Below are 27,368 nucleotides of genomic sequence, written 5' to 3' on the forward strand. Positions count from 1 at the left end.
TGGTAAAGGACACGGCATTATCCCTTATCCTTCAAGCAAACAACGGCGACAACTTAACTGACATAATACAATAAGGCAACAGCCAGGACCTCTCCGCTGCTTCGCTGCTTGGCTGCTGCATGCATAAAAATCAGATGGCAGCACCAAAATGCCGTTAGACAGCACCACCAACACAACGACCACCGCCGCGCCCTCTCCCCGCCCACTGCACCACCACCCCCACACATGAACCACTCACATGTCAAGTAAGTCGCGTTGCGTTCGTTTTTTTTATTATTATTTTTTGTTGTTGTGCGCGCTGTTAACAAATTGCTTTTGTGCAAATTTTGTCACTATGAAAAAACACAGCATATTCACAAACACACACACACACACAACAAACACATGCACACTACTGCACAGACAGTTACCCACATACATAGCCTTCTTTGGAAGCAGCTCAGGAATTTGCATTGCATACTTCTCGGCGGGCTGGTTTAACTTCATTAGCGTATTTTGCTTTGGCTTAGATTGGCCTGGGGCCAGTCTGCATATTGGTCTTTCTTTCGTTTGGCCTTTGCCATGCAATTTTTCTCAAGATGGATTATTATTTTGGCAATTGCTTGACCGGATAATCAGAGCATGTTCTTAGAATTCGATTTACATACACGCTCGCACAGTGGTCAAAGAGATAAAACACTAAACGCACAGACGAGCCAATTGGGCAGCTTTCAATTTGATAAATGAACTGAAAGGCGAGGGATTTAAAAAAAATGCTATCTTTAAATAACTTATAGCATACTTTTAGGTGCATATAAATATTGAGTCAGTGTTCTTTATGCGAGTGGACAACCCTGGTCAGGAACGTTAACCATGTTTAAATAAAAATAATAAAAATAGTACGCATTTGCGTCTATAAATATTTGAAGATGGTAGTAAATAAATAAAATAAAAACTTCTTACAATAAATAAATAATTGTAAAAAGTTGATTATTTATTATCTCAAATAGGGAATTTAGAAATTTTGTATATCAAGTGATAATAAAAATAAATATGATAAATATAATATGCCCATTGGAGAAAAAGGGTTGTTTTTGCTTTTGTAGAGTTCAATATAAATGTGAAAAATATTTCCATTATATCTCTTGAATTTAAACTTAGAAATTTGTTTATGCTGATATTTCAGGCTGTATGGAAATTTAAAACCTATGTTTTTTAAATAGTTCGTGAAATCGACTTAATGATCAGTGGACTTAAAATGAATTATACAAAAATTTGTTTAATTTCCCTCTTCTCTCCTGGTCGAAATTCAAATATAATTCAAGTTGCAGCAGAACAGGCACGAAAACTAACTTGAGTTAGAAGATATATCTTTGCCATTGTGAATACTCGCTGAAAACATTACCTTTTGTTGCGGTAGAAAATACGTTTACTTCTTTTGGCGTACTCGAAGTCGTGACCATGGTTCATTAATCGCTCTACGAGAGCTCAGCCTTCCATGACAGGTTTTCTTGGTGCGCTGCAGCAGTCTGTCATAAATTCTAAACAAATAGATTTGTCATAAAATTTTGGTGGCCACTGTAAGAGAACGTTGCAAGCAAGGATGGCCCAAGGAGCCAGCTACTTTTTGTGAATATAGATGTGTGTGTGAGTGTGTGTGGCAAAAAAGATGAAAAGCTATTTACATTTTGCATTTGCCTGGCGCTCGAGCTGGGCAAGGACAAAACAGCGGCACTGCAAAGGCAATTTATCATAAATATTTGTCAACTGCAGCAAACTTATTTTACGCTCGGCCAGGCAGGAGGCGGCCGGAAGTGGTCGGATGTGGCCGGATGTGGCAGCTGCATGTGACCAGCAGAGTGGCAACAACGTACGTGTACAAATAACTTAGCTTTATTGTATAGCCTAGCAACTAAATAGTATAGCATATAATTAGCACTACAAGTACTGCCATATCAGCCAGATGGCCAGCACCACACCCAGCACCAGATCCATGGGCAGGCTGAAGGTGTCGCGCTTCGATTGCTCGTGTCGCGCTATCTCGATGATCTTGTGGGTGGCGAGCAGCCACTGCTTGACTACAGACGCCTCGGATGCCACAAAGGAGTACTCCTCACGCTTGGTCCTATCCTTATCCTGCTGCTTGACCAGCAGGTTGATGATCTTATTGGCATTCGCCGTAGTCAGCTCCAGCGGACGCTGCAGCTCCACATGCTCCCAACTGTAGTGCTGGCGATAGGCCAAACGCCGTTTGCGCACCTCCGTGCAGACCAGACAACGATCGAAGAGGAATATCTTGGCGCGGTATCTCTTTTTGGTTGGAAAATGCTGTGCATCGAACTCTGTGGAGCGTCGAAAGTGACCCTGCTGCTGCAGATCGAGCTGAAATTGGCAGTTGGAGTCTCTTTAGTTTCCTGCCGATCCATGGCTATTCATAGTACCCACCTCATTTAGTTCATCTATGTTGGGTATCTCCTCTGCCTGATTGACCACATCCAGCTGCCGTCGCATGCGAGTTTCCAGCTTGCAGACAGCACTCAGCACGGGCTTACAGCTAATGCCGGTCTTATAGAATTCCTATTTAAAATATATACATATATATATATATATATATATGGTTCTATCTATATATGTACTATAAATCTACTTACCGATATGAATTGCTGTAGCAGCAACGGATATCTGGTCAGTCTTTGTATGGGCTGCACTAGAAAACTATCAATGCCCAGTTTGTCTTTTATTGTCGTCTGATAGCTCTATAAATAATTCATATCCCTCATATATGATTGTTTTTTTTTTTTATTTCATTTTATTCTCGCTCACCTGCAGCCATTCTCGATTCTCTTGACGCAGCTGCATAGATGACTTTTTGCCCATGGTAAAGTCCACATAACAATAGAAATTGTTTTTCTGTAAACAATAAAAGTAAAATATTTTTAAAAAAGCTATTCAAAGTGCTCGGCGCAATATGTATTTAAATATTATATTTTAAACTAATATGACTTTAGATAAAATCTGAAAAAAAATGTTGACACACATGTTTAGAATTAATTTAACAAATTTGCAAACATTTTGCCAAGCAACTTAAAGCGAAATAAATGAGCACACTATGCTACAGAGCATGTTCGACTATAAGATACTATGTTTGATTGATTGAAATAAACAATTTTAGAAAAGAATATTAAACAAATATTGGTGTAATCTCGGAAGTAAGGAAATAATATGTAGAATGGTTCGAAGTCAAATAAGTTGTTTTGTTATAATAATAGAATGTCAAAGATAACTTTTAGGCAAATCTCTGTATATAAAACTGTTTGTCCTGATTGGCCCAAACCGTAAGAGCTAGGAAGCTAACATTTTCACTGTAGCTACCTTATGTGATGAAGGTGCACGTTAAGACGGGGTTTGGGGAAATTCCACCCGCATGTACGGAAAAATCGGGAAAACCCTTTTCGTGAAACTTTTTTGTTTACCATCCGATCGGTCTCAAACTTATTTTCAAAGATCTTTAAGAGAATTTATTTTATACGTGCCACGGGCAAGGCCGGGGTATACCTGCTAGTATTACATAAAGAATAACCTTTTTATAATAACCTATTTAATTTTAAAATTTATTTTCAAATAGAAAATTAAATCAAGTTAATTTTAGAGTCTAAATATGTGACAGCACATTTTCTTTTCATTATTTAAATTTTCGTCACGGCAAATTAATAAAAATAAGTTGTATTTTTGCCCATGCTCTATATTTTTCCCTGTGCAGGGTATTCGTACATTCAAAATGAGCAAATTTCATAGCAATTTAGTCACAATGCAAATGACTCAGTAGCAAAAAAATTTGTGTATTTTAAATTCATATAGAAAATACCCTGTGCATAGATTAATAGTTTATTCTAGAAGTTGAAAAATATGTACTGTTGTCTGCCGGCCGTGTGCGACACGTACGACAATTGTTTAATGCAATAATTGAAGACATTTGACATGCAAATGCAGCCAACAGCCAGGAGCCAACATTTTGAGACGTATCAACGAATCAACAGCTCGAGGCAAATGCAAATATTGCCACAGCCCGAGCGAATTAAGCCAACTAATCTATGGCATGTCAGCAAATCGGATAATTATTATTCCATTTGATTATGGGTTTTGATTTGCCAGAGGGTTGTGTGGCGTGGTGTGGTGTGAGGGTGGGAAACAAAGCTTAACAGTCAGCTCGACGGATAATCAAATTAAATGCATCAAAAACTACACTAAGCTAAATATATATTTTGCATTTTGAACCAGTTTAGAGAATTTTCATTGCACCTACCGAGGCGGGGGCGAGACGGGGAGCACGGAGCCGACGAGTGGAATATCAATTTTTCAGTGGCTTTGCCAAGGCTCGCAGTTGGTTTGCTGTTGTTGTTGGTTCCGATTGTGTGTGCGTGTGTGCGGTGTGGCATTACGTGACTTAAATACTCAAAAATTATGATTTCGCCAACAGGCAAGTTTTACTTATATACATATATATACATACATATACATATATTTATTTACTCTTATATCTACCAATGAATGTACCAAAAATGAACTGGGTAATGCCCAGACTTGAAAGTGGAGCCATGTGAACTGTGTTTGCTGACAAAACAATCCACAGCTTTATTTTTATGACAGTCTAAGTAATTGTTGGGTTAGGTAAGGTTAACACGGGTTGGCTTCAAGAACTCTTAATGGACGCAACTTTTGAAATTGCTTTAGCCAACTTGAATAGGGCGCAGCTATGAATTAAATATGTCAATCCGACGGCTAAGATCAGGTAGTTGACACTTTATATTTATAAGCAACTTAGAAAGGAATTGAGACAAACTTCGTTAAGTTGTGCATACATAATTTTAATTGAATTGAATAAGAAGGAACAAATTTCTTTCATAGTCAATTAAACAGTAATATATTAAAATGAAATAATGTACTAAATATATAGTCATAATTATTGCCTTGGACAGCCATACTAAATTAAAATCTAGTTCTTAACCAAAATATTAAAAGAAAATATTACTCAAAACAACAACGAGAAAGTATAGATATTTAAGCACACCGAATATTGAATATCCTTGTAGACATTTTCAAATATGTGAGGATAGTGAAATATTTTTGAAATCTGACTATTTTGTCATATAAGAACCTACTTTCCGACCGTTCGTTCCTATGGCAGCTATATGATATAGTGGTCCGATCCGGCCAATTCCCTAGAAACAACAACGAGAAACGGACGATCGGACGAATGGACAGACGGACATGGCTACATTAACTCGGCTGTTGATGCTGATCTAGAATACATATAAAGTCGTTTATGGCGTCGGAGATGTCGCCTTCTATGCATTTCACAATTTATGACAAAATAATAATACCCTTTGCAAGGGCATAAAAAACAGTTCTCCAAAAACTTGGTATTTGACCAATGATTTACTATTTATAACTGGGTCATAAATCATCATAAGCTATCAAAACATCAAATCAGTAAAACTCAGAATAAAACTTGGACGTTTCTTCCCAAGGCGATTAGAAACAGCAGAGCCCAATTATTCCAGTGACAGGTATATGATATAGTGATATGATCTGGATGGTTCCGGAAAATGTGAAATCAAAAACAGTTGTACAATGTTTCATCAACGTCTAAAATAACAAATAGACAGACGAATATACGACTATCATTAATGAGGAAATGCCTCATTAAAATAACACATATTGTGTACGAAATCGAAGACAACATATAAAAATAATATTATTGTTAGTACTTAGTATATTATAATTGGATTCTTCAAGAAAAATTTAGTCCCACAAACAATTTTTTACTCAATTTAAACTGAAATCTACAAGTTTGTCACCATTTGAAGGCAATTTATAAATTATATAGACAAGCTTTTTATGGCTGCTTTGGAAGTGTGCTTTTTGTGAGATTTATGCCCAAAAATCGATCGAACATGTTTTGTAGACGACATACCCAAAAACAACAACTGGTTAAATAGCAAAAATAAAATTAAACCAATAAAAATAAGTGGAAACAAATCATAAATTATTGTGAGTCTAAGTGATATCAATGTTTTTAAACGATTGAAATGGGAAAACTAATCGGCTGGGCAATTATCTTTGAAAAGCCTCATTAATCCGTTCGACAAAATGCTGAAAGGAAATACATATCAGCCATCTATTTAGATATTTTGTTTATACAGCGCGTTGCCAAAACATGGCAAGAAAAATATGGTATATATGCATAAACAAAGCAAAGCAAACTTTTATGATAAATATTTTTGCTAGTTCTTTTACTCTCTTTAAATATTTTGCGATGCTGTGATTCAGTTTGTCTGAGAAAAGAACGAGAACAAAAAAATACATAAATCAGTTAGCATGTTTGTCGCGCATTAAGCCAAATCCCCAAAGGCTTAAGCGAGCAAAAAAAAAAGGATACAAGTTCTTTGAAATTCGGGCCTCGGGAATGTTACCTGCTATGCGTATGCTGTCAATATTTGGGCAAACTTTTTGCGTTCTTGGAACCCAACATGACATAAGATCACATATTTGTACTTATATTTATGCACACACACACACACACACACACACGCACACATACACACTCACACGCATAAAAAGCTGTCTCGCAATTTCAATTTAAATTGATTGTTTGGCTGTCAACACTCGCCGCTGTCCCTGGCCACATGTTGCCGCAATAGAAACACTTGCTACACTAACAGATCCCACAAAAGAACAAAAAAATCATCAAAGAGTAATCGCATTCTATGGCACACTCTGCTCGCTCCAAGGCGACATTATCATTTGTAATAAAAGCGAAAAGTAAAGCTATACTCGTGATTTCACAGAAGACAACAAATCAAGCGTGATAGAGATATGAAGCTGTTCCAAGCATTGTTCTGAAAGGCCCCATAACAAGCGTAGACCCCAAATTTGATGACGTCAACTCTACAATGCTGGCGATGTGAAATTCGCTCATAAAACGATTTCACTTTGTTGGGAGTTTCGTAGTTTCAAATAGACGCCTTAATATTTGTGGTAAACATTTCTGTGATTATTTCCAATCTTATCAAGGGGCTTTACTGGGCCTCGTCATCCTCCGCGGATTTTGTTGCTGTCCCGCTAATTGGTTAAGTCGCAAATAGCCAACATTTTGCTGTTTATCAATTTGTACTTAACATTTAACTGGTATTGTTTGCCTTTTTCAAGTACCCCTTGAGTAGATGCAATAAGTGGGGTATATCAAGTTAAGCTCAAATTGTAAGAATCACTTTAATTGGATGGAGCTACCTATATTCATTATATAGCTTATATATTTGTCTATCTACGTATATATATATATCTAGATCTATATCTAGATCTATATCTATATCTATATCTATATCTATATCTATATCTATATCTATATCTATATCTATATCTATATCTATATCTATATCTATATCTATATCTATATCTATATCTATATCTATATCTATATCTATATCTATATCTATATCTATATCTATATCTATATCTATATCTATATCTATATCTATATCTATATCTATATCTATATCTATATCTATATCTATATCTATATCTATATCTATATCTATATCTATATCTATATCTATATCTATATCTATATCTATATCTATATCTATATCTATATCTATATCTATATCTATATCTATATCTATATCTATATCTATATCTATATCTATATCTATATCTATATCTATATCTATATCTATATCTATATCTATATCTATATCTATATCTATATCTATATCTATATCTATATCTATATCTATATCTATATCTATATCTATATCTATATCTATATCTATATCTATATCTATATCTATATCTATATCTATATCTATATCTATATCTATATCTATATCTATATCTATATCTATATCTTATCTATATCTATATCTATATCTATATCTATATCTATATCTATATCTATATCTATATCTATATCTATATCTATATCTATATCTATATCTATATCTATATCTATATCTATATCTATATCTATATCTATATCTATATCTATATCTATATCTATATCTATATCTATATCTATATCTATATCTATATCTATATCTATATCTATATCTATATCTATATCTATATCTATATCTATATCTATATCTATATCTATATCTATATCTATATCTATATCTATATCTATATCTATATCTATATCTATATCTATATCTATATCTATATCTATATCTATATCTATATCTATATCTATATCTATATCTATATCTATATCTATATCTATATCTATATCTATATCTATATCTATATCTATATCTATATCTATATCTATATCTATATCTATATCTATATCTATATCTATATCTATATCTATATCTATATCTATATCTATATCTATATCTATATCTATATCTATATCTATATCTATATCTATATCTATATCTATATCTATATCTATATCTATAATCTATATCTATATCTATATCTATATCTATATCTATATCTATATCTATATCTATATCTATATCTATATCTATATCTATATCTATATCTATATCTATATCTATATCTATATCTATATCTATATCTATATCTATATCTATATCTATATCTATATCTATATCTATATCTATATCTATATCTATATCTATATCTATATCTATATCTATATCTATATCTATATCTATATCTATATCTATATCTATATCTATATCTATATCTATATCTATATCTATATATATATCTATATCTATATCTATATCTATATCTATATCTATATCTATATCTATATCTATATCTATATCTATATCTATATATATATCTATATCTATATCTATATCTATATCTATATCTATATCTATATCTATATCTATATCTATATATATATATCTATATCTATATCTATATCTATATCTATATCTATATCTATATCTATATCTATATCTATATATATATATCTATATCTATATCTATATCTATATCTATATCTATATCTATATCTATATCTATATCTATATCTATTTCTATATCTATATCTAGATCTATTTAATTTGCCCCTCTTAACTTATTAAGTACTTCAACAAATTAAATAAATAAAAGCATTCTCATAGATTTTGATCAGGGACGTCTACGATAGTTCTGCTTCTACTGTGGTTAATAATAAAAAAACAGGGTATACTTAAGTCGCGCATTATTTGAGCGCTCGTCAATATACGCTCATGTCATGTAGGCATTAATTGTGCTTTATTATCGGCATTGTCTAGACAATGATTTCTTATGAGTGAATAATTGCACGAACTCTATCCTGGGCTTGGCCTAAGCCAAGTATCTTGTTGCTGTTATCTAAAACCCAACTTATAATTGTTGTAGAACCATTTCCTCAAAATTTTCAAAATAAAAAGTTTTAAATATGCGCAACTCTTCAGTATATTAATGAAGGCCTTAGTCAAAAAACTTCAAGAATCGTGACACACTTATCAACAGGTGTGAATTAATGTGTTTAAGACAATGAATAACTCATAAATACAATATACGATGATAATACTTTAGCTGGAAATTAAAAATATATATATTTTATTTTATTTAATTCGGTTTATAATTTATGGGGCGTAGTGACAAGTGTTAAGTTGAGTTGCGCTTAGCATATTTACAAATTATTTTCTTCGCGTATTTATAACCCACTTACAGATGTCGGCGGCTACGTTAATTTGCATTAATTGCTGAACCCAGAAATAACTGAAAGCTGACGCTAAAAATACAGTCCATAAAAATTTGTGCCAGTCAATAAGCTAGCAGAAAACGACATAAAAATGCACGCGAGCATTAAGTAAAATCTTTAAAAACAAAATACAAATCTGGCAACACGAAATCTAAAGACGCGAGAACGTCAATCACAAAAAACTTTGCAGGTGTCGCACTCGAGTAGGTAAATAGTCGGAAGATGAAAAAATTAACTGGGAAGAAGAGAAAACAGCGTGATATAAGATTGTAAAATACCCTAACAGATATAGGAAACAAACTGTACTTAAAGATATAAAATATTATATTATATATTATTTTATTAACCTATACTTTAATTACAATATACAAATTTGATAAAATGAATATATAAAATAACATTTTAAAAAATTGATTACGATATTGTTATTTAAATAAATATTGTAATTAGAGTGTAAATATATTAAATATTATAATATAATATTTTATACTTATAAATAAAATTTAAAAAAATGTATTTAATATCTATGAATATCATATAAGTTATGATACTTTATTTGTATATCATTCATTTATTTATTTGTATTTTTTATATTGCGAAAACCTCAACAACTCAAACAATTCGTTTCTCATAATTATTTTGTATTATATTCTCCAAGATTTTATCATATCACACCGTTTTTATAATTTATTATTGTTTATTTGACCTTATCAACGTTATCAAACAACATACTTGGCAATAACCAAATATACACCTAAGATAAAAATGTATTCTTGATTTATGTGAGCGCTTAGAACAAAGGCTATATAGTCAAAGCAAGCTCCGACTTTCAAAACTCACAGCCCATGAAAGACTAAGCTACAAATTAGTTAATCAATGGTAATCTGCGACGAGTGGAACTCGTTATGTTAGGGTATAAAAACCACAGCTTGAAACAATAGAAAACTGCCTGGCAAATATTTGAAATTGTAATTTGCTTGGGCGGTAAACTGATCGATTGGGGCATCGATCGGCCGCTTTAGAACCGGCCGGACGGCTACTTTATGGAATTGACGGCTTTTATGGGCCGTGGCAACCGGTGACGGCCCACGCCACACGCTACTCACCTCAAAGTGCGTCGCAAACTCATCGAAGAGGCCTTTTAGATCGCGCTGATTGCGCAACATGAGCGGCAGAATCTCTTTGTCGTGCAGCTCCAGAATTTCGGAGATGTTGCCCAGCAGCAGCTGCTGGCGCTGATCGCCGCGTAGTCCTTCCGGCAGATCCTCGCACTGATGCAGCTTGCCATAGTTGGCGAGGCCCTTGCGCAGATTGTTCACATAGTTGACTTCGGTCTGGATCAGTTCATCGATAATGAAGCTGATCTTCTTGGAGGCATATATTTCCGTTTGATCGCAGGGAAAGAGATTCTCTAGCGAGAGTGTGTCCTCATCCTCGTGGCTATGGCAAAGCAAAAGCAAAGAGAACAAGATTTCGATGAATTAACATCTATTTGAGGGTTGAATGTGGCGACGTTCCGCTGGCTTTGGGGTTGGGATTGGGTGGCAATTTACTTACTACTCATCGCTCAAGGTTTCGAAACTGAGGGTATGTGTGAGGAAACCATTGTGTGTGCTGTATGTTGGCGATGAGTTGGGTGTTGCCGGTGTAGAACTTGTTGTTGTTGTTGCTGCGGCTGCTGCTATTGTTGTTGTTGTGCTTGTGTTGATAGAGTTCAATGAGATGCCACTGTAAGCACAGAACAAAAATACATGCAAACAGATGAGAAACACAAAAAAAGGGATAACAAATGTGTGTGTGTGTGGGTGTGTGTGTGTGTGTGTGTGGGTGTGTGTGTGTGTGTGTGTGTGGGTGTGTGTGGGTGTGAGGTTTGTTTGGGTAATACATACAGTAGCTGATAAGAGCTATATAGGGCCCAGATCATAAAACTTTACTTAAGCTTACAGTTTGAGATTCCAATGATTATATAAACATACATTTACACTACAAACTTGACCTAGATCTTTTGAATATAAGGGACTAAAGAATGAATATTAAAACATTATGCATATATTTATTCAGGCAATAGTTTGATATAAAATCGCCATTAGATCGAGTAATTTATTTATTTTTTAATTACACAATCTACTCACTTTATAAACTGATCTCAGCGCATGTTTGCATATCTAAAAATAATATTTTATAATTGAATTTTGAATTTAACTGCAAGCTCATTAAGATAGTTTGCTGGCGTGCAGGAAATGTCAATTTACAGATTATTTGTAGCGGAACAAAGATTGACCAAAAAATGTTAAAAACATATAAGACTTCGTCAAGTAAAACTGCCCTACAATTAACTATAAATCTTTTATAAGCCGTTTTGAATTTCCCCAGTCATCACATCCGTTTTGGGTATATGCAATATTACAATCTATAAAGCACACTAAACCTACAATCTTTATAAGATCCTTATCTCCAGTATTACTTCCTATGCTTAATTTAACAACAACTGACATTCAACAACCGAACCATGTGCATGTTATTATGCAAGGCACGTCTGGGGCGTTCCTAACTACCGAGGCAGTCGTTTCTCTGGAAACCGTGTAAAAATAAAACTAAACTCATAAAGTAAACATACGCGAACCACCTTATCTTATCACGTATACGCACAGTTTGACGCTGTAAAATATTCGTAGAGGCAGCCCAAAGGTCAAGCAACAAACGAATAAGAAATGCACATAAAAACATTTATAACTTGTGGCTGTGACATGAAATATGATGGACAGCTGTCGGGGAAAGTAATTTAAAAGTATCGAGAACCACAGGAAAAAACCAATCCAAATAAAAAGCACAATTGAGGGAAAATTGTAGAAAAGCTGCGAATTATTGGACCCACCTATCGCTATCCAAAATGCTCGCCTGCTTCTCCAACTTGCCGTTCGATGTTTTTCGCGATAGGGAGCCATTTTTGGCAGAAGTCGGTGTTGTCGCATCGGCATTACCCGATATCGGGCAATCCGATTCAGTTACTGTGCCAACGATATCGGTACTTTTCGTATTATCACTGAATATGTGTAAATAGACGTTAAGCACCTGCACAAAGGCGATGGCAAGAAATGTTAACGCGACGGGTATCACATCGAACCAATTGATGGCAATCATTTTGCACGGTTTCACAATTCGTAGCACTAGCAGATATTAAAGCATTTGACAGGCCATTGGTAGCACTTAATAGAATATTATACGCTCAATTCGATTTGCTTTAACCAAGCACAAGATCGGCACATTTTAAGCCGCACGAACCGCTGCGTGGCAAATGCGAAACTCAACTGTCCGAAAGCTTGCCATAAAATTCAGTTGCTCGCTGTGCGCGCCGAGCTTTCGCAGCGATCGCCATAATTTTATAGCAAAAGTTCATGCGCTCTCTATCTCGTTCTGTCGCTCTCTGACTGTGTGTTTCTTGGCAGCACGCTTTAGGTATTTGTTTATAAACAAAATATGAAACTGTAAAAATATTGAAATATCTGCTGGAATTCATAATTTTACACTTTTGCTTTCTGCCTGTTAGTCTAGCCGAAAAAAATGAAGAATTTTTGATATTTCGCGTGTTTTTTATTAATGATCATTTGTGGCGATTAGTGGAATTTGATTAATGATCATAACTGCAATAATGGCTACTGCTGTGCTATAATTTTATATTGTCGTGATTTAAAGTTTGTTTGCACCTTGAACTGTTTTGTGCTAAATTGCCAAACCAGGTCGATGTTGGGTGTAGTTCGCGAAAGTAGTGCTTTGGTAGTGCTTTATTCATGCCTTTTAAACTACGCAGCTTTAACTAAGCGCTCATTTAAATATTTTCTGAATATGTGCAAGCAGGCACATACAAATTTATGGCGATGATCTCACAGAGATCACTCTGTAGCTTCTCTATATATATATATATATATAGATATATTCGCACATATAAATACATGCTTTATTGTTGTCGTCGTCAACTTTGCAAATTTCACAAATGAATTGTACACAATTTCATTTTATTTATTGTATTTGCAATTGATTTGTTTTTGTGCACGCCCCAATGATATGAATGGTATGAAGCAACAATTGGTGGACAATCGGCAGATACCACGAAATGGCAATAATTATTGCCCGGTCGCCATTGATGAGCTGCATACCCCGCTGCGAGCAGCAGTCTGCAAACATTTTGCATAAATTAAAAAGAAGCAAAGCAACAGCACGCCATAAATGTTTATATTTTGTTTTTTTTTTTCAGGGATTTTTTTTATAAGCGCCAATTGTTTATTTTTATACATTTTCAAAGTGATGTCACAAGCTGTTCGAGTGCCAAACAAGTTATTTGCTTTGTTGCTTTTTTTTGTGGCATATTATTAACAATAACTCTGGGGTAGGCTATTTGGCGGGGGCTGCTGCGGGGCAAGACAGACGCCTAGATCGACGGTTCTTCTGTGGCGTGCGACCTTTTCATCATGAATTTGATTGTTTTGACGTCTTCGACTCGTTCAACTTGTTGCGGGCGGCATCGATTTTGTAAACAAGAAAATATAGATAAAATGTTTCACATGTCAATTAGTTTGGCTCTCATGTTTGACATTCGGATTGTTAGTCAAGGTCTTGGGTAAACTCATAAATTACTTGGACTTTATTACAATAAATCTATGCGCTTAAATGCTTGATTTAGTAATTCTCATTATGCGAGCTGTTTGAGTTATAATAAATAATTTATAATTTAATTCAATTCTCTGTTCCGGCTAGACCAACCAGAAATTACCGCCCCTTATTCCTATCTACGTGCACAACAGACTACGCTATGCACAATCCTTTTCGCGTGCTATGTAAAAATTACAATAGTTTGCATCACGTTTTCTCTACCGAACTTTCTCTACCCCTAATAAAATCGTTGCTTTCAGGATACCTTCGGGAAGTCACTGACCATTCCCAGCTATGAGCAGGGGCATAGCTTGCCGGACAGGCTGTAAATTTTCCCCCACCGGGTCGGTGATTTCCCATTACTTTCCCAATACTATGTCTTCATCCTATCTACTTAACACTCTGTATATCTAGCATACAGTTCTTTACTTTATTAACAATCTTTTTACTTTCTTTTCTCCTATTTATGATATATTCTTAAATAATATAGCAAATTAAGATTATTTTTAATTTTACTTAAGAGAACTTTTTCCTACTTACACCCTTCTTCTTAGATGTAGGCTCTAATAGCGTCACTGACAAAATTAGCTGTGAAAAGGGGCACAGCTGGCCGGACTGGCAAATAAAACACCTCCATCGGTCGGTGATGCTATTAGAAATTTGTGTTCTCTACCTAGGCTTTTAGCATCTAAATTTCATAATTGTAAATATAATGTATTGAATAATTAGGAAGACACTCGTTTTGTCGACCACTAATAAATAAATAAATAAATAAAATAATCAACTATCAATTAGCGGGCTTTTGAAAATTCATATTATGGGGTAATTTCCCAGCAGTGTTTTATAACTTGTTTGGAAAAGCATGTTTAACACATAATTAATAATATAAATACTGTTAATTATATTTTCAAAAAATTTCTATTTAGAAACTGCAATTAGTTTTTAATTTTGCTATTCTAATGTATTAAATACTTAGCTTGATACTCGTTTTGTCGACAATTATTAAATCAATAAATAAATAAATATTAAAGACAGCCCTTATTATCTCATTGCACCTATCAGATGAATATTAAGTTCCTATTTGGATGCTCGTAATACTTTATCCAAAACCCTGTTAATATAAGACAACCCTATCGTAGAGCTCCATCAAATGGAGCATCGTTTTTTTGTGCCTATCTATCAGAATACTATCATATATAATGCAGAAGAATATATGTATATGCTACGTGTCATAGATATGAAATCTATATAGTTTACACTATATAGTTTTTATATATAGTATATAATTTTTAGTTTTAATATACTTAGTTACGCTAATGAAACCACGTTTCTCCCATTTTTCTTTAACAAATAAAAACTCTTAGTTAAAATAACAATTTTGTTTACTTGCGACAACAGAAATATATAAGAGTTTTTTAAATATTAGAATTAACTTAATTAACAATATTTGGTGATTTAGCATTAGACTTTTTTTTAACTTTTTTTTTTTAGATTTTGATTCTAACTAATTTATAACAAATTTAGTTCATAATAAAAGTGTGCCAACTGTTAACTGTAGATTGGCTACGACCATTCAATGTTCACCAAAGTTGACTTATTGCACAGGCTTTTCAGGTCCAGTCTGTTGCCCTGAACGTGCAGCGTCTCGCTTGGCCGCAGCTCCATAACTCGACATGAACACGGACACAGGAACACGCGTAAAGGGTGTCTTTTAGATAGCAGCAGATCAGCAGGAGCAGAGTAACTCCCTGTGCTGGCTGCTTAGTTGGCCGCATACCAAGTGGTGCGATTGCTGGCAGTCTCCTCGTCCGGTTTGGGCATTATCCAGATATTGCCAATGCCGCTGTCCGAGCTGAAGCGATTCGAGTCGCGATAGAGCGCGAAACTTGGCGCCTTGCGATGCAGATGATCGTTTTCACGTGAATAGCGCTCCTGCAGCTTCAGCCGCTCCTCGTTGGCGAAGTTGTTGATCATGTCACGGATGAGATCCAGCCAGAGCTGGATTTGTGCGGCATCGGCGCTGAACTCGCACTCCTGTTGCTTGCGACGTTCATAGAAGAGCGTAAAGGATTTGGTTTTGGCCGAGATGCCAATATGCTCGCATGGATAGCGACCATGGAATACCAAATGCTTGCCTTTGATCTCCGTATAAATGATGCACTTGTCAAATATAAAGACCTTGGCACGATAGCTGCGCTTCAGCTTGTGATCCAGCACCTGAAACTCGCTAACCTTACGGAACTTGCCCTGGTAGTACACATTGAACTGCAAAAGAGAGAGGAGTACACCATCAGTTGACAATTTCGCCTGCCTTAAGTCCACAACCCACCTCGTTGCAGTCCACAATGTCATTGATGATCTCCGATTCGTTGGTGGTGACCAGCAAGGTGCGCAATCGCTTCTCCAGGCGGCAGCAGGACTCAATCAGTGGCTTCATCACTATATCACGATTCTTGAAGAAGGTCTGCAGGATATAAGATTCAAGATACAAATTAGCTAATGCATATTTAGGGCACACAACAGTCCACCTACATTGATGAACTGGGTAAGGAGCAAAGGATAACGCGCCATGCGTTGTATGGGCTGCACTAAGAAGCTATTAATGCCCAGCTTATCATCGCGCTCCAGACGTATGCTCTGTAAGTAAAGAATGTTTTTTATTTTAGATCAGGCAATATATTATCAGCTTCTTATGTGAAATAGTTTGCCGCTTTACCTACCGTAAAATAATTCTTATAGAGATCGCACAGCTTTAATGATTTCTGTTTGTTCATCGTGAAGATCACATAGCCATAGAAACAGTTTTGCTGTAAAAGGGGAATTCAAACAATTATTGACCGTTTTATGAGCTATACGGGCGGTACTCACATCCAAGAACTCGAGAAATTCATCAAAAAGTCGTTTCAGATCGCGACGATTGCGCTGCAGCATGGGCAAAAACTCGTCGCGATGGAACTCGGCGATTTGCTCGATGTTCCCAAAGAGATCGTACTTTTTGCCACGCAGGCCCAGCGGCAGATCCTTGCGCTGAAATATATTGCCATAGTTCTCCAGGCCAGTGAACAGATTCTTCACATATGCCTCCTCGGTATGGATGAGCTCCTCGAGTATGGGATGCACGCACTTGTCGCTTTTATCCCGCAACTCAATTTCAATCTCATCCTCTCTGGAAAAATGTAATTAATTGGTATTAGTTGTCACTTAAGTGATTTAATGGGATGCACTTACTCCTCTTTGGGTTGATAGACTGAATGAAATTTACCAACCAGTTGATGGTTTGTTGTGCCAATGATTTCAGTCTTCCTTCTCGGAGTAGAACGATAATTTCTGTGTAATAAGATAAGAGCAAACGAGGCAAACGGTCAAACACGGCAATCTTTTTATAGAGTTTATCACTTGACTAAAGCTGGCCCCCAGAGCACTACGCAAACAACAAGTACAACAATAACAACCAAGCAGAAGATAAGAAATTACGCTGGATGAATCACGGGTCGTCTGAATGCCAGCTGATAAGCGTCGCCCACGCCAAGGCACGAGCTGATCTGCACTCTGAGATTTGGTCTATAAACATGGTTCTTCGCAACAACAAAACCAACTACTACAAAAAGATAGAAAAAAAAAATAGAGAGAGATAAGCGAATTCTCTCACCCTCTTGAGATGCTTGATGGGATCTTGATGGCCTTGAAATATATTTATGCTGCCAACCGCCTGATGCAATACCACCGACACCGTTTTCAAGCAGTGCATGAAAAAGTCGATCTGAGAGATTAGGAACCAGGAGATCATGATCAGCAATAACATTGAGACGCCGGTGACTAGAAAGCCAGTCAGCTGGAAGACGTAAGACACACAGACTGCAAAGCTAGCAAGTAATATCGATGCGACAATGACGGAGCTGAGTACCTACCCCTTCGATGACGCCCTCCCGCGTCTGGATGCCAAATGAGTCTGTTGAATTGTCCTCAGTGTTATCCGCGGATAGTCTATTATCCATGTGGCTGCTACCCCCATCGCTCTCGGAGCTGAGTTTCTTTTGTCCAAACAATTTGATTCGACTGGTGTCGTCCAGATCCAACGAGTTCTCGATTTTTGGCTCCGGAGGCTCCTTTCGCAGCACTCTTTCGTGGTGGCTTGGTGTCTCCTGCTTTGGGACATTCAACGTAGTTTCCGAGCTGGTTGCTGGCCCCAGAACCTCTATTCGCAACGTTTTTTCCTTTTTCATTGATGAGCGCGGCTTTGGGTCCGTATTGTTGCCTCTGGTTACCATTAATGGCCGGGAAGGATCGGTCACCTGGATGACTTCTACAGTGATATCCTCGTCGCTTTGCTGTTGATCCTCGTCGGGCTGCTCCGCCTTTGACCCCCTCCTCGGTTTGCTGCCGCTTGGCCCATCGTTGGGTTCTGAACCCTCCATATTTTAGCTGCAGCTGATTTTGAAAACCTGGGCTCGACAGATACATTTTACAAATTTTGCTACATTTTCTAATCAAGTTTACGTAGTTTCTGGATAAATCTTGACAGTTGACTCCAAGTCGCAACCGGTTCCAAATCCGATCCCAAACGCAATTTACACTCCAAGCGCTGCCTGGTCAAGTAACATATTTGAGAGCAAACACCTGCCAATTAAGTTCAGATTCAGCATGGCGATAAATACCAACGAATTTTATGGCCAAGTCGCTTAATTAGACGACGACTTTGCAAATTACGAAAATGGAAGCGCAACTTTGACCGCCCGGTGACACAGCAAACACTGTGCGAAGGTCGTTTATGCGTAAGCGAACGGTGTTGGAAAATCTTTCAAAAGGAAGCCAATAAGAAAATTGAATAACAACAACGTGAAAGTCAAGAATACAGCCAAAGATTGCTGGGAAATATTCTGAAAATTCAAAATCCAACCTACTTTCATAAAAAATTCAGTAAAAAACTAATGAGAAAATTAAAACAAGGGAAAGATCACAAACAAATTGCAACAAATTCAAGACTCCAATAGTTTTATAACATTGTCAGCAAATTGTACCTGGCAGATCCATTTACAAAATTGAATCAAATGGATCAAATGTAAGACTGATTGCAATCTACAAGCTGTAAGGTTCCCAAGTTCAATAAGTCCCGTCATCGCCCGGCATTTCACTCACCTTGGAAAATCCTTGTCATTGCGCAGCTTAAGTTGTGGCGAGAGAGGGCCTGTTGGATCCACGCTGATCGAACGTTGCACGGCCTGTGTCTTGACATCCTCCAGATCTGAGCAGCCGCTGGGCAACACTGCGGAGCTGCTCTCGCTGAGCACGTAGTCGACAGGGGCTTGGGGATCCGTTTCAAAGTCGGATATCTGATCGACTTCGTCTTCGGAGCGCACCTCGTCAATGCTGACGGGCGTGCTGGAAATGGAATTGCTGCAGGAGCTGAGTCCAGGCAGGGCAATGCGACGCGGCGGGGGTGGAGTTCGGATCTGCGCATGTTCATCGTGCTGCGAAAAGCTGGGATGGCGACGATTCTCGAGCAGCTTCAGGCTGAGGCGCTCCTGTCGCATATAGCTAATGGTCGTCTTTAGCGTCTCGAAGCGCTGCACCTTCTGCCGGACATCAAGCAGTGCCGGATCCGGTGTGGTGGGTGTCTCTGGATATGTGGGCGTGGCTGTGGCCATGGGCTCCGCCGTGTCATCGCTGGCGGCGCGCATTTTGAGCACGGAGCGTCGATTGAACGCGCTCTCCGTATCCGAGTTGACCGAGTAGGAGAGCTGAAAGGAACTGGAACTGCTGCTCGCGTTGCTGTCGCGTCGTCCGCCGCACTCCGCGTCCACGGCACTACTGTGACGCTCCAGCTCCGATGGCTTGCCGCTGCGGCGACGCGAGTTGCGCTTGTTGAAGTTCCGATTGCTCAAGTTGCGCTCCCGCCGAAACGGCAGCGGGCTAAGATCTTCGTCGGCCATGGGGCTTAGTGTGTGTGTGTGTGTGTGTGCGTGCGTATAGGCGTGGACACCTGGGCGCCTGATAACGCTTATCGGCGCTACAAACTTAAATTCGATGCGCTCTCTGCGCTCTCTCGGGCTGCCGATAAAGCGTATATACTCTCTCTTGCGCTCTCTTCTTCGTTTTCTCAGTTCGTTTTGTTTGTTTCTCTCAATTTGTTAACTTTGTTGCATTTCTTATCGCAATTTCTCACGCCTTGCGTTTTTTTTTGTTTTTTGCGCTTTCGGAATGCGTTTCAATTCCACACGTTCCAGCTAGAGCTTAGCATGTATTTTCATTAATTTTTTGCTGTTTATTTTTTTATACACAAAACTTGCTGCATATAAAATTCTTTATCTTCGGGTTCGTTGGTATTTTCGAAACACGTATTCGTATCTCGTGCGTTGGCTGTCAACAGCTGCAAAAAATAAAACGAAAAAGAATTTAAGCAACATTTTGATTAAAGCGTTTTATCGCATATAATTTTAAGCAAATACATGTGTGAAAAACACACACACACACAGACATGATAATTATATACTAAAAGCTATTCAGCAAAAACAATAAACAAAACTGAAAAGAATTTGCAATTAGCGAAAACCACACAATAAAGCTATCATCTGAATTGTAGTTTGCCAAATAAAGGAACAATATAATTGATAATTAGTGCGAATTATCTATTAATATAAAATATTTATCGATTTTCAGAACAACGACAGCCGATATTAATCGATACATGTTCTTTTTACTAATATCGATAGCCAAGGAAGCTAAGTTAAGTGAAAAAACTAAGTAAACAATATACCAATAATAACCTATATTAATCGATATCGATTGTATTGACTCAAATCGATAAATAATAAATTTAACGATTTTTTGGCATATCGATAACAAACAAAATGGATTATCGATAAGCAAATCGAACAAAATAAATAAGTAGCTAGTAAATCATTGAGAACTGAAAATCTCGAGCAAAGCTCGTGGACTTTGGTTTCTACTAGTAGTTAGCATTTAGCTCATGCGTATCACAACAAAATGATGTATATATACACAAGTGACTTGTAATTCCAGCTAAAGATAAAGTCATGTAGTATGTAGCACTCTCTTGCTACTAAAGTGTTTTTAACTGCTCAACTCGGATGAGTTGCCCGATAATCGCACAAATATTTGCAGAAAATGTGTCTAATAAGCTCTAGCAAAATATATATAAGTTTTATTTATACGGCGAATGACGTCAAGCGATCAGGGGATCAAAGAGTGAGCGTCGTCAGATCTATATGCACATTTAAACACACGATCTAATGTAGTTAATTATGTGTGACGCTTAGACTGGGCTAAAAAAAAATAAAAATCAACTATTTTAGTTCAAATGTTGAGCTACAACTTGGAATATGGAATATGATGTTTAAATTTCTAATACGTGGAGGGCTAAAAGAATAATAAGAAGAATAATATGAAACATTGTTGAATCCATTCATTTCCAGTGAAATTTAAGTAAATTGGGCCAATTCAATCAACATGGCATAGTAAGCATTGAACAGATTTTCATAATACATTCTTTTTTTTTTAGTAAATAGTAGTCCAAGAATTTATAGCTTGGGCGAAAACATTCACTCATTCGATAAACTTAGAGGTTGAACAGCTTTGACAAAAACTTGTAAAGAATTTATTGTGTTTTTTTTAATATACTGAATATAGCAAAAAATTTGCAGTTTTAAATTTGTATTTTTTAAAATTGGAGTAATGAAACGCTTGAACATATATGGCGCATTTCTGGCGCTTGCCGGTCCCGGCACCAAGGAGGACATCATCATCCAAGTGGCCAAGCAACAGAACATACGCTTTAATGATCTGCCCCAGCTGCAGAAGGAGGTGGATCGGGCACTGGAGGAAAGTCTACGTCTGGGCTTTGTGGATCGCCAGGGGCCTATGTACAAGCTAAGCACGGATACGTTAACACCAAGCAATCCGAACAATTTGCCCAACATCAAATTGGCTGCCGGCAAACCCAGCAACGAGACGCCAACACGCTCGCCCATAGAGACCAAGGCCCAGGGACAGGGAGATGGCATGCGTAGTCGCTCGTTGGTCGAAACTGGCAGCCGAGTCAAGTCACGGACTTCCTCGTGCTCCGCGTGCAGCGCCTTGGAAAACGCCGGCAGCCCGGATCGGCGCAAGAACACCCACTTTCTGGACAGGCATCTGCTGCGCAAGGACAAAAGCATTTGCTCCATTTGCGGCCTGAACAGCGATAAGCGCAACAACATTGAGGGACAGGACGCCGAAAAAGCCAGCTGGCCGGATCTAAATCCCTTGCTGTAACATCGATCACAGAAAAACGTAGGTTGACAAGAAAAGAGTAAACTAAGATTAGGTGAAACGAAATGAGATTAGGTGAAGCTTCACAATAGGATCAGCTATATGGGAAACCGTCTTAGGGAAAGATAAATAGCATGCAATATCGAAGAATTAGAATTTTGATAAGATTTAAACTCATATATTTCGTTATTGAAAATCTGTCGATATTCAACAGCTATGACTAGAATGCTCTGAGCATAAATAAGCCTTTATCTCATAACAGTTAAACATATAGATAAGAATATAGTATGTTGAAGGTCTGGCTTAAAGCCCCAGTCTATAGCAATAGTTGCAGTCAAGTTAATTAAAAATTAGCTAAGCCAATATTATATAGTAACAGATTTCGATAAAAGCTCTTTACTGTATACACATTTTTCATTGCAGATCTTGCGTTTCCGGTCGTAGTTCAACAAATTATCAAGTCTTCGTCCTGCATGCGGCTGCCCAATTATATTAACCATAACTGACCCATAAACTTCTTTTCGCTACAGTTTATTACAGAGTTGAGCAATTATTTTGATTCATGCGAATAAACAGCTACGAACATAACTTACATTGGCTTTGATTACCCAGCGGGGGCGGGGGCGGAGGCGGAGGCGGTTGTTAGCCGTTGGTTTGTTGACCCAGTTAGATAATTGGCGCAGCAGACAGTCGGGCCTGGGCCTGCACCTGATGTTAGCCCAAAAAAGGTCGCCTCACCTGTCGCACATATTGCGCCAAGGTTTGTACGTAGAGGGCCCTGAATTGTTATCTATCAATGCTATCGATAAGCAACTATCTTAAATACTTGACGCCATATTTGATATCATTTTCCATGAATTTGCAATTGCTTTTGGGCTCGCGTGCAATCGGTGCCCGGGCATATTGCTAATGGGAATTTCGGTAAGGTAAGCCCTGTGAATGTTTTCGGTAAAAATGTCTACCCCATTTGGTATTGTATAAAGGCGTAAGTCATCAGCTTTATATATCGCAACTGAATGGGGATTCTCTTTGCTGTGATATATGGGTTTTCCCATACAACAAAAGCAAACAAAACAATTGTTTTATTTAACTATTAGTTAAAATTTAAAGCTCGCGTCGTTGCCATTTTTCACTGCAATGTTGCCACTTTTCACTGTAATTTTATCTAGCTTTTTTTGTTTTGGTATTAAAATTTACTATCGCTTAAGTCGCACGTTAATAAATACAACCAAGGACTAGAAATCTGCGTATCAACCTTTTAGATTGTGATGTATTGTAATTTATTAATTTTCAATGGCAAGCGCGATAAGCCACTTTAGATTGGGTTTATTAAAGGCTTTGCGTTTTATTTTCAAGTGATTAATAATATTTAAGTTGAACATTTTTTAATTAAAAGTAAAAGGTATTTATAGGATGGATTAAAAAAAGGTAGCAAGTGCCGTATACCATTTAAATAAAGTGCTTTAATTTTATTTAACTATTAATTGTTAACACTTAATATGGGCGGCGTTGCCATTTTTCATTGCAATATTGCCACTTTTCACTGTTAGTTTATCCATCAATTTATCAGATTATTTTATTTTATTTTCAAGTGATTTATAATATTTAAGCTAAACATTCGTTTTTATGAAAAGTGAGAGGCATTTACTTCACCACTTTAATGTTGCCCTTTAACATGAGAAATTTTAAAATTCGATACGAGAATTAGTCCAAATGTTTGTATATACTTCTCAGCCAATTAGCCATCTTTAACTCTACCGCTACCGGACCTGGTAACTTAGAATTAATCTGGATTAAGCCAAATTATGATTGACTATCTCGGGTAAATTTCAATAAAACAAAACAACATCGTATAGTTTTATTGTGTGATAAGGGTTGACTCATTTCCTTTACAACAAAAATATATATGTATGTACATATAGTATATTAACAACTGTCTGCACTGAAACTGAAAAGTTGCCAAAAACGGAACATGATTAGAGGTAAGCTTGAAAATAATTGATTTGTAGATCCATTAGGTTACCTGATCTGCTATTTTTAGATTGATAGAGTCAATTACAGTTCGAATCTTGACTCCAAACTGGTTACGTCTAACCCGACGTGCTTAGCATTAGATGTTTAGCGGCTCAATGCAACGAGTTCAAACAAATTTGTCGTATTGTTGGGGCAGAGACATTGCTGTCTCTGTCTCTAATCTTTCGATAGACTTCTCAAAGCCGTTTCTAGGAATTTCCGGCACAAAAATAGACTGCAATAATCATAAAAGCAAATGACAGATATGATTGTGTTGTGCTGATAAAAAAGGGAGTTTTTTAGTTCAGATTTTCATGACTTGGCAAGTACTAACTCGTAATTTAATTAATTAATTTTGTGAGAGAGGAAGAAAAGAGTGAAATGAAGTGTCAAATGTTGCAAAACTGACACAAAGCCATAAACAAAAGAGTTTGTCAGCTTTTAATGATATTTGCTAATTAATTAAATTTAAATGTTTTCATTTATTACGAAACGTCATGTTAACGAAACATATAAATGAAGTGATATTGTGCAAAGTAAATTGCAAAGTTCCGCTCAAACCAGCTTTGTGCAAATGTTTCCCATCATTCACATTGAACTTAACTCTGAGTGGTGTGTTTTTTCACATTTTGTTATTTTATTTAATAATTTATATATATATATATATATATATATATATTTTTTATTGTCTTTGTGTGTATCGAGCATTTTGCCGATAAGTAAGGCAAATAACGAGCTGGTGAAAAAAAGTGACTCTGACCGCAACTGATACGAGTTAGTTGTTAGTAGATCTACAAAAATTGGTTAAGTACGATACTAAAATGTGAATAAATAAATGTAGCTATAAAACGCACAAAAAAAACCCACTCATAAATTCAAACACACACACAGAGAACAGAAACAGAAAGCGAGAGGGAAAGAGAGAGAACGAGCGAGAGACATAACAACAGCTGTCTGACAAAAACGCTATGTAAAAGCGTTTTGCTTTATTATTTTTCATAATTTTTTAAGGTTTTTTTTATATTTTATTTTTTGTTTCTTTTTTATAATTTGTGGGCACGTGTTAATTAAACAATTAGCTGGAATATTGTAAGCGTGCATAGTCCATTTTTGTTGTTTGGGTTTTTTCATTTGTTTCATATGCTTAGGTAAATAAGTGAATACGTGTATTTCATGTTCTCTTGCCAATTTTGGCACTTACATTGTTTAAGCACAGGCACAAAAGGTTAATACCAAACTAAGGTCAGCCTCAATCGCAATTGCAAAATCAGTTTAAAGTTCTACAAGTTCATGAGCCGCAGCGCACGCGGCGTATACGCAATCTGTATACACAACAAACGCATACAAACGCACACGCAATTACATGCACGGGCATACACACACGCGCTGACGCAAGTATCGTTGCGGCTGTTGGTGTTGCTGTTAACTGTTCTGCGCAGACACGACAGAGACAGACGATGACGAACTCGACACAAAACGATAAATAGAAACGAACGACCGAGCGACGGACAATGAAACGATCAGCTCACCTGCGCATTTGAATTGGCACTGATCCGGAATTCGCGCATTGCAGCAAGTGCGCAGTCGACGACTCTCAAGTGACAGTGGGCAAAATCACAAATATACAATTCATAAAATAAATTAATAGTGCGATTTTTGTTTGTTAACATCTACAGCTCCAGCCGGAGTTAACTTCCATTAAACATCTTCAATTAATTTATATTTTCAAACACCTTAGAAAATGGAATCTACTGTTAAAAAAAAATATATCGAAAATATTATTTGTTTAGATATTTATATCTTCTTTGCCGATATCAACTGAAATATTTGTTTGCAAATTATTCACCTTTTTTTTACCACAGCATCTGATTTGTACCACTGTACACTCTACTGAATTTCCCTCTTCCTCTTTGTCATGACACTGTTGTTGTTGTTGTTGTCGACTGCTAACTGTTTGCTTTAGTTGTTGTCGTTGCCATTGCTGCGCCGACTCCGCTGCTTTAGTTATAATTTTTTGTTGTCTGTTGTTGTTTTACCTTTATTATTTAGATTGCACACTCTCACACAATTTAGCAGCTGTAGCAGTGTGTGCGTGTGCGTGTATGTGAATCTGCGTTGCTTTTGTTGTTGGTGTTTGTGAGTTCGCCGCATTTTCTACAGCAAATTATTGTCATAATTCTTTTTGTTGTTGCGCTTTATTATTTCGCTTTTTATTTACATGCAGGCGGCATAAATTCTTAATTAGTCTAGGCCGACAAATACAATGACACCAAAGCATGTTCAAGCTGAGATCTACCGGTAAAAATTGTTGTCGTTTGTTGTGGTTTGAGAAAATTCTCCAAGCAAGCAATTATTTTGTCTCATGTCAAAGTGAAAATACAAATTTTTCAAATATTTCAGTAGCTCAACAGCTGTTGCCAAAACTGTTTCTATTAAATTACAAATAGAAACATCGTTTGAAATATCTTATTTCAGGGTAAGTTAACCAAACTTTTATATAAACATTTTTTGGTTTCTTAAGTTTGATTCAAACTTAGTTGTTGACTGCGCAGAATACCCACAGAACTATTATCTTATCGGCTTTTTAGCAAGTTTTCTTTTTATTGCGTCAGTTGGCAATTCGATCGAGAACATTGAGGCCAATTGGGCATTTGGCGTGTTTTCAAGTCTGTGCTCAAGTATTGTACTCTTTTTTGCTTATCTTGGTACATTTTCGAACGTTTTGGGTTAGTCAACAGCCTAAGCA

The 27,368-nt window shown here is 36.7% G+C and overlaps 4 protein-coding genes across 5 annotated transcripts; 1 reads left to right on the plus strand and 3 right to left on the minus strand.

The window, feature by feature from the left end:
- Nucleotides 1-1,856: 1,856 nt before the first annotated feature.
- Nucleotides 1,857-13,001, minus strand: LOC135428166 (triple functional domain protein). Of its 2 annotated transcripts, XM_064681995.1 has the most exons (7): nucleotides 12,570-13,000; nucleotides 11,252-11,422; nucleotides 10,801-11,134; nucleotides 2,803-2,889; nucleotides 2,631-2,735; nucleotides 2,425-2,556; nucleotides 1,857-2,361 (listed from the first exon to the last, which is right to left on the minus strand). In XM_064681995.1, the coding sequence occupies exons 1-7, from the start codon at nucleotides 12,833-12,835 to the stop codon at nucleotides 1,918-1,920; spliced, it is 1,539 nt and encodes a 512-aa protein (XP_064538065.1). In that variant the 5' UTR covers nucleotides 12,836-13,000; the 3' UTR covers nucleotides 1,857-1,917. The 2 variants fall into 2 exon arrangements, with proteins under 2 accessions (XP_064538065.1, XP_064538066.1); XM_064681996.1 differs by lacking the exon at nucleotides 11,252-11,422 and having other exon boundaries at nucleotides 12,570-13,001.
- Nucleotides 13,002-15,705: 2,704 nt separating this feature from the next.
- Nucleotides 15,706-26,138, minus strand: LOC135428209 (uncharacterized). Its single transcript, XM_064682055.1, has 8 exons — nucleotides 25,824-26,138; nucleotides 19,478-20,708; nucleotides 17,570-17,668; nucleotides 17,210-17,507; nucleotides 17,062-17,148; nucleotides 16,874-16,978; nucleotides 16,671-16,805; nucleotides 15,706-16,606 (listed from the first exon to the last, which is right to left on the minus strand). The coding sequence occupies exons 2-8, from the start codon at nucleotides 20,269-20,271 to the stop codon at nucleotides 16,103-16,105; spliced, it is 2,022 nt and encodes a 673-aa protein (XP_064538125.1). The 5' UTR covers nucleotides 20,272-20,708; nucleotides 25,824-26,138; the 3' UTR covers nucleotides 15,706-16,102.
- LOC135428214 (uncharacterized) lies at nucleotides 18,030-19,185 on the minus strand. Its single transcript, XM_064682061.1, has 2 exons — nucleotides 18,250-19,185; nucleotides 18,030-18,196 (listed from the first exon to the last, which is right to left on the minus strand). Exons 1-2 carry the CDS (start codon nucleotides 18,754-18,756, stop codon nucleotides 18,170-18,172), a joined length of 534 nt encoding a protein of 177 aa, XP_064538131.1. The 5' UTR covers nucleotides 18,757-19,185; the 3' UTR covers nucleotides 18,030-18,169.
- On the plus strand, nucleotides 21,916-23,197 carry LOC135428000 (uncharacterized). Its single transcript, XM_064681785.1, has 2 exons — nucleotides 21,916-22,630; nucleotides 23,033-23,197. Exon 1 carries the CDS (start codon nucleotides 22,034-22,036, stop codon nucleotides 22,610-22,612), a length of 579 nt encoding a protein of 192 aa, XP_064537855.1. The 5' UTR covers nucleotides 21,916-22,033; the 3' UTR covers nucleotides 22,613-22,630; nucleotides 23,033-23,197.
- Nucleotides 26,139-27,368: the final 1,230 nt, after the last annotated feature.

This window comes from Drosophila montana, unplaced genomic scaffold (genome assembly GCF_035044405.1).
Source record: "Drosophila montana isolate Dmon_TW-CO22-7 unplaced genomic scaffold, ASM3504440v1 contig_2438_1, whole genome shotgun sequence".
Lineage (NCBI taxonomy): Eukaryota > Metazoa > Arthropoda > Insecta > Diptera > Drosophilidae > Drosophila > Drosophila montana.

What these genes read in the sequence shown, in the direction of transcription:
- LOC135428214 (XM_064682061.1), bottom strand. Translation starts at nt 18,756, where the DNA reads ATGGAGGGTTCAGAACCCAACGATGGGCCAAGCGGCAGCAAACCGAGG. An exon ending in GGGAGGGCGTCATCGAAGGG is followed by an intron (nt 18,197 to 18,249) that starts GTAGGTACTCAG and finishes CTAGCTTTGCAG; the next exon opens with TCTGTGTGTCTTACGTCTTC.
- LOC135428000 (XM_064681785.1), top strand. Translation starts at nt 22,034, where the DNA reads ATGAAACGCTTGAACATATATGGCGCATTTCTGGCGCTTGCCGGTCCC.
- LOC135428209 (XM_064682055.1), bottom strand. Translation starts at nt 20,271, where the DNA reads ATGGCCGACGAAGATCTTAGCCCGCTGCCGTTTCGGCGGGAGCGCAAC. An exon ending in AATTTCTCGAGTTCTTGGAT is followed by an intron (nt 17,149 to 17,209) that starts GTGAGTACCGCC and finishes CCCCTTTTACAG; the next exon opens with CAAAACTGTTTCTATGGCTA. An exon ending in ACATTGTGGACTGCAACGAG is followed by an intron (nt 16,607 to 16,670) that starts GTGGGTTGTGGA and finishes TCTCTTTTGCAG; the next exon opens with TTCAATGTGTACTACCAGGG.
- LOC135428166 (XM_064681995.1), bottom strand. Translation starts at nt 12,835, where the DNA reads ATGATTGCCATCAATTGGTTCGATGTGATACCCGTCGCGTTAACATTT. An exon ending in AGCATTTTGGATAGCGATAG is followed by an intron (nt 11,423 to 12,569) that starts GTGGGTCCAATA and finishes CTGTGCTTACAG; the next exon opens with TGGCATCTCATTGAACTCTA. An exon ending in GAAACCTTGAGCGATGAGTA is followed by an intron (nt 11,135 to 11,251) that starts GTAAGTAAATTG and finishes GCTTTGCCATAG; the next exon opens with CCACGAGGATGAGGACACAC.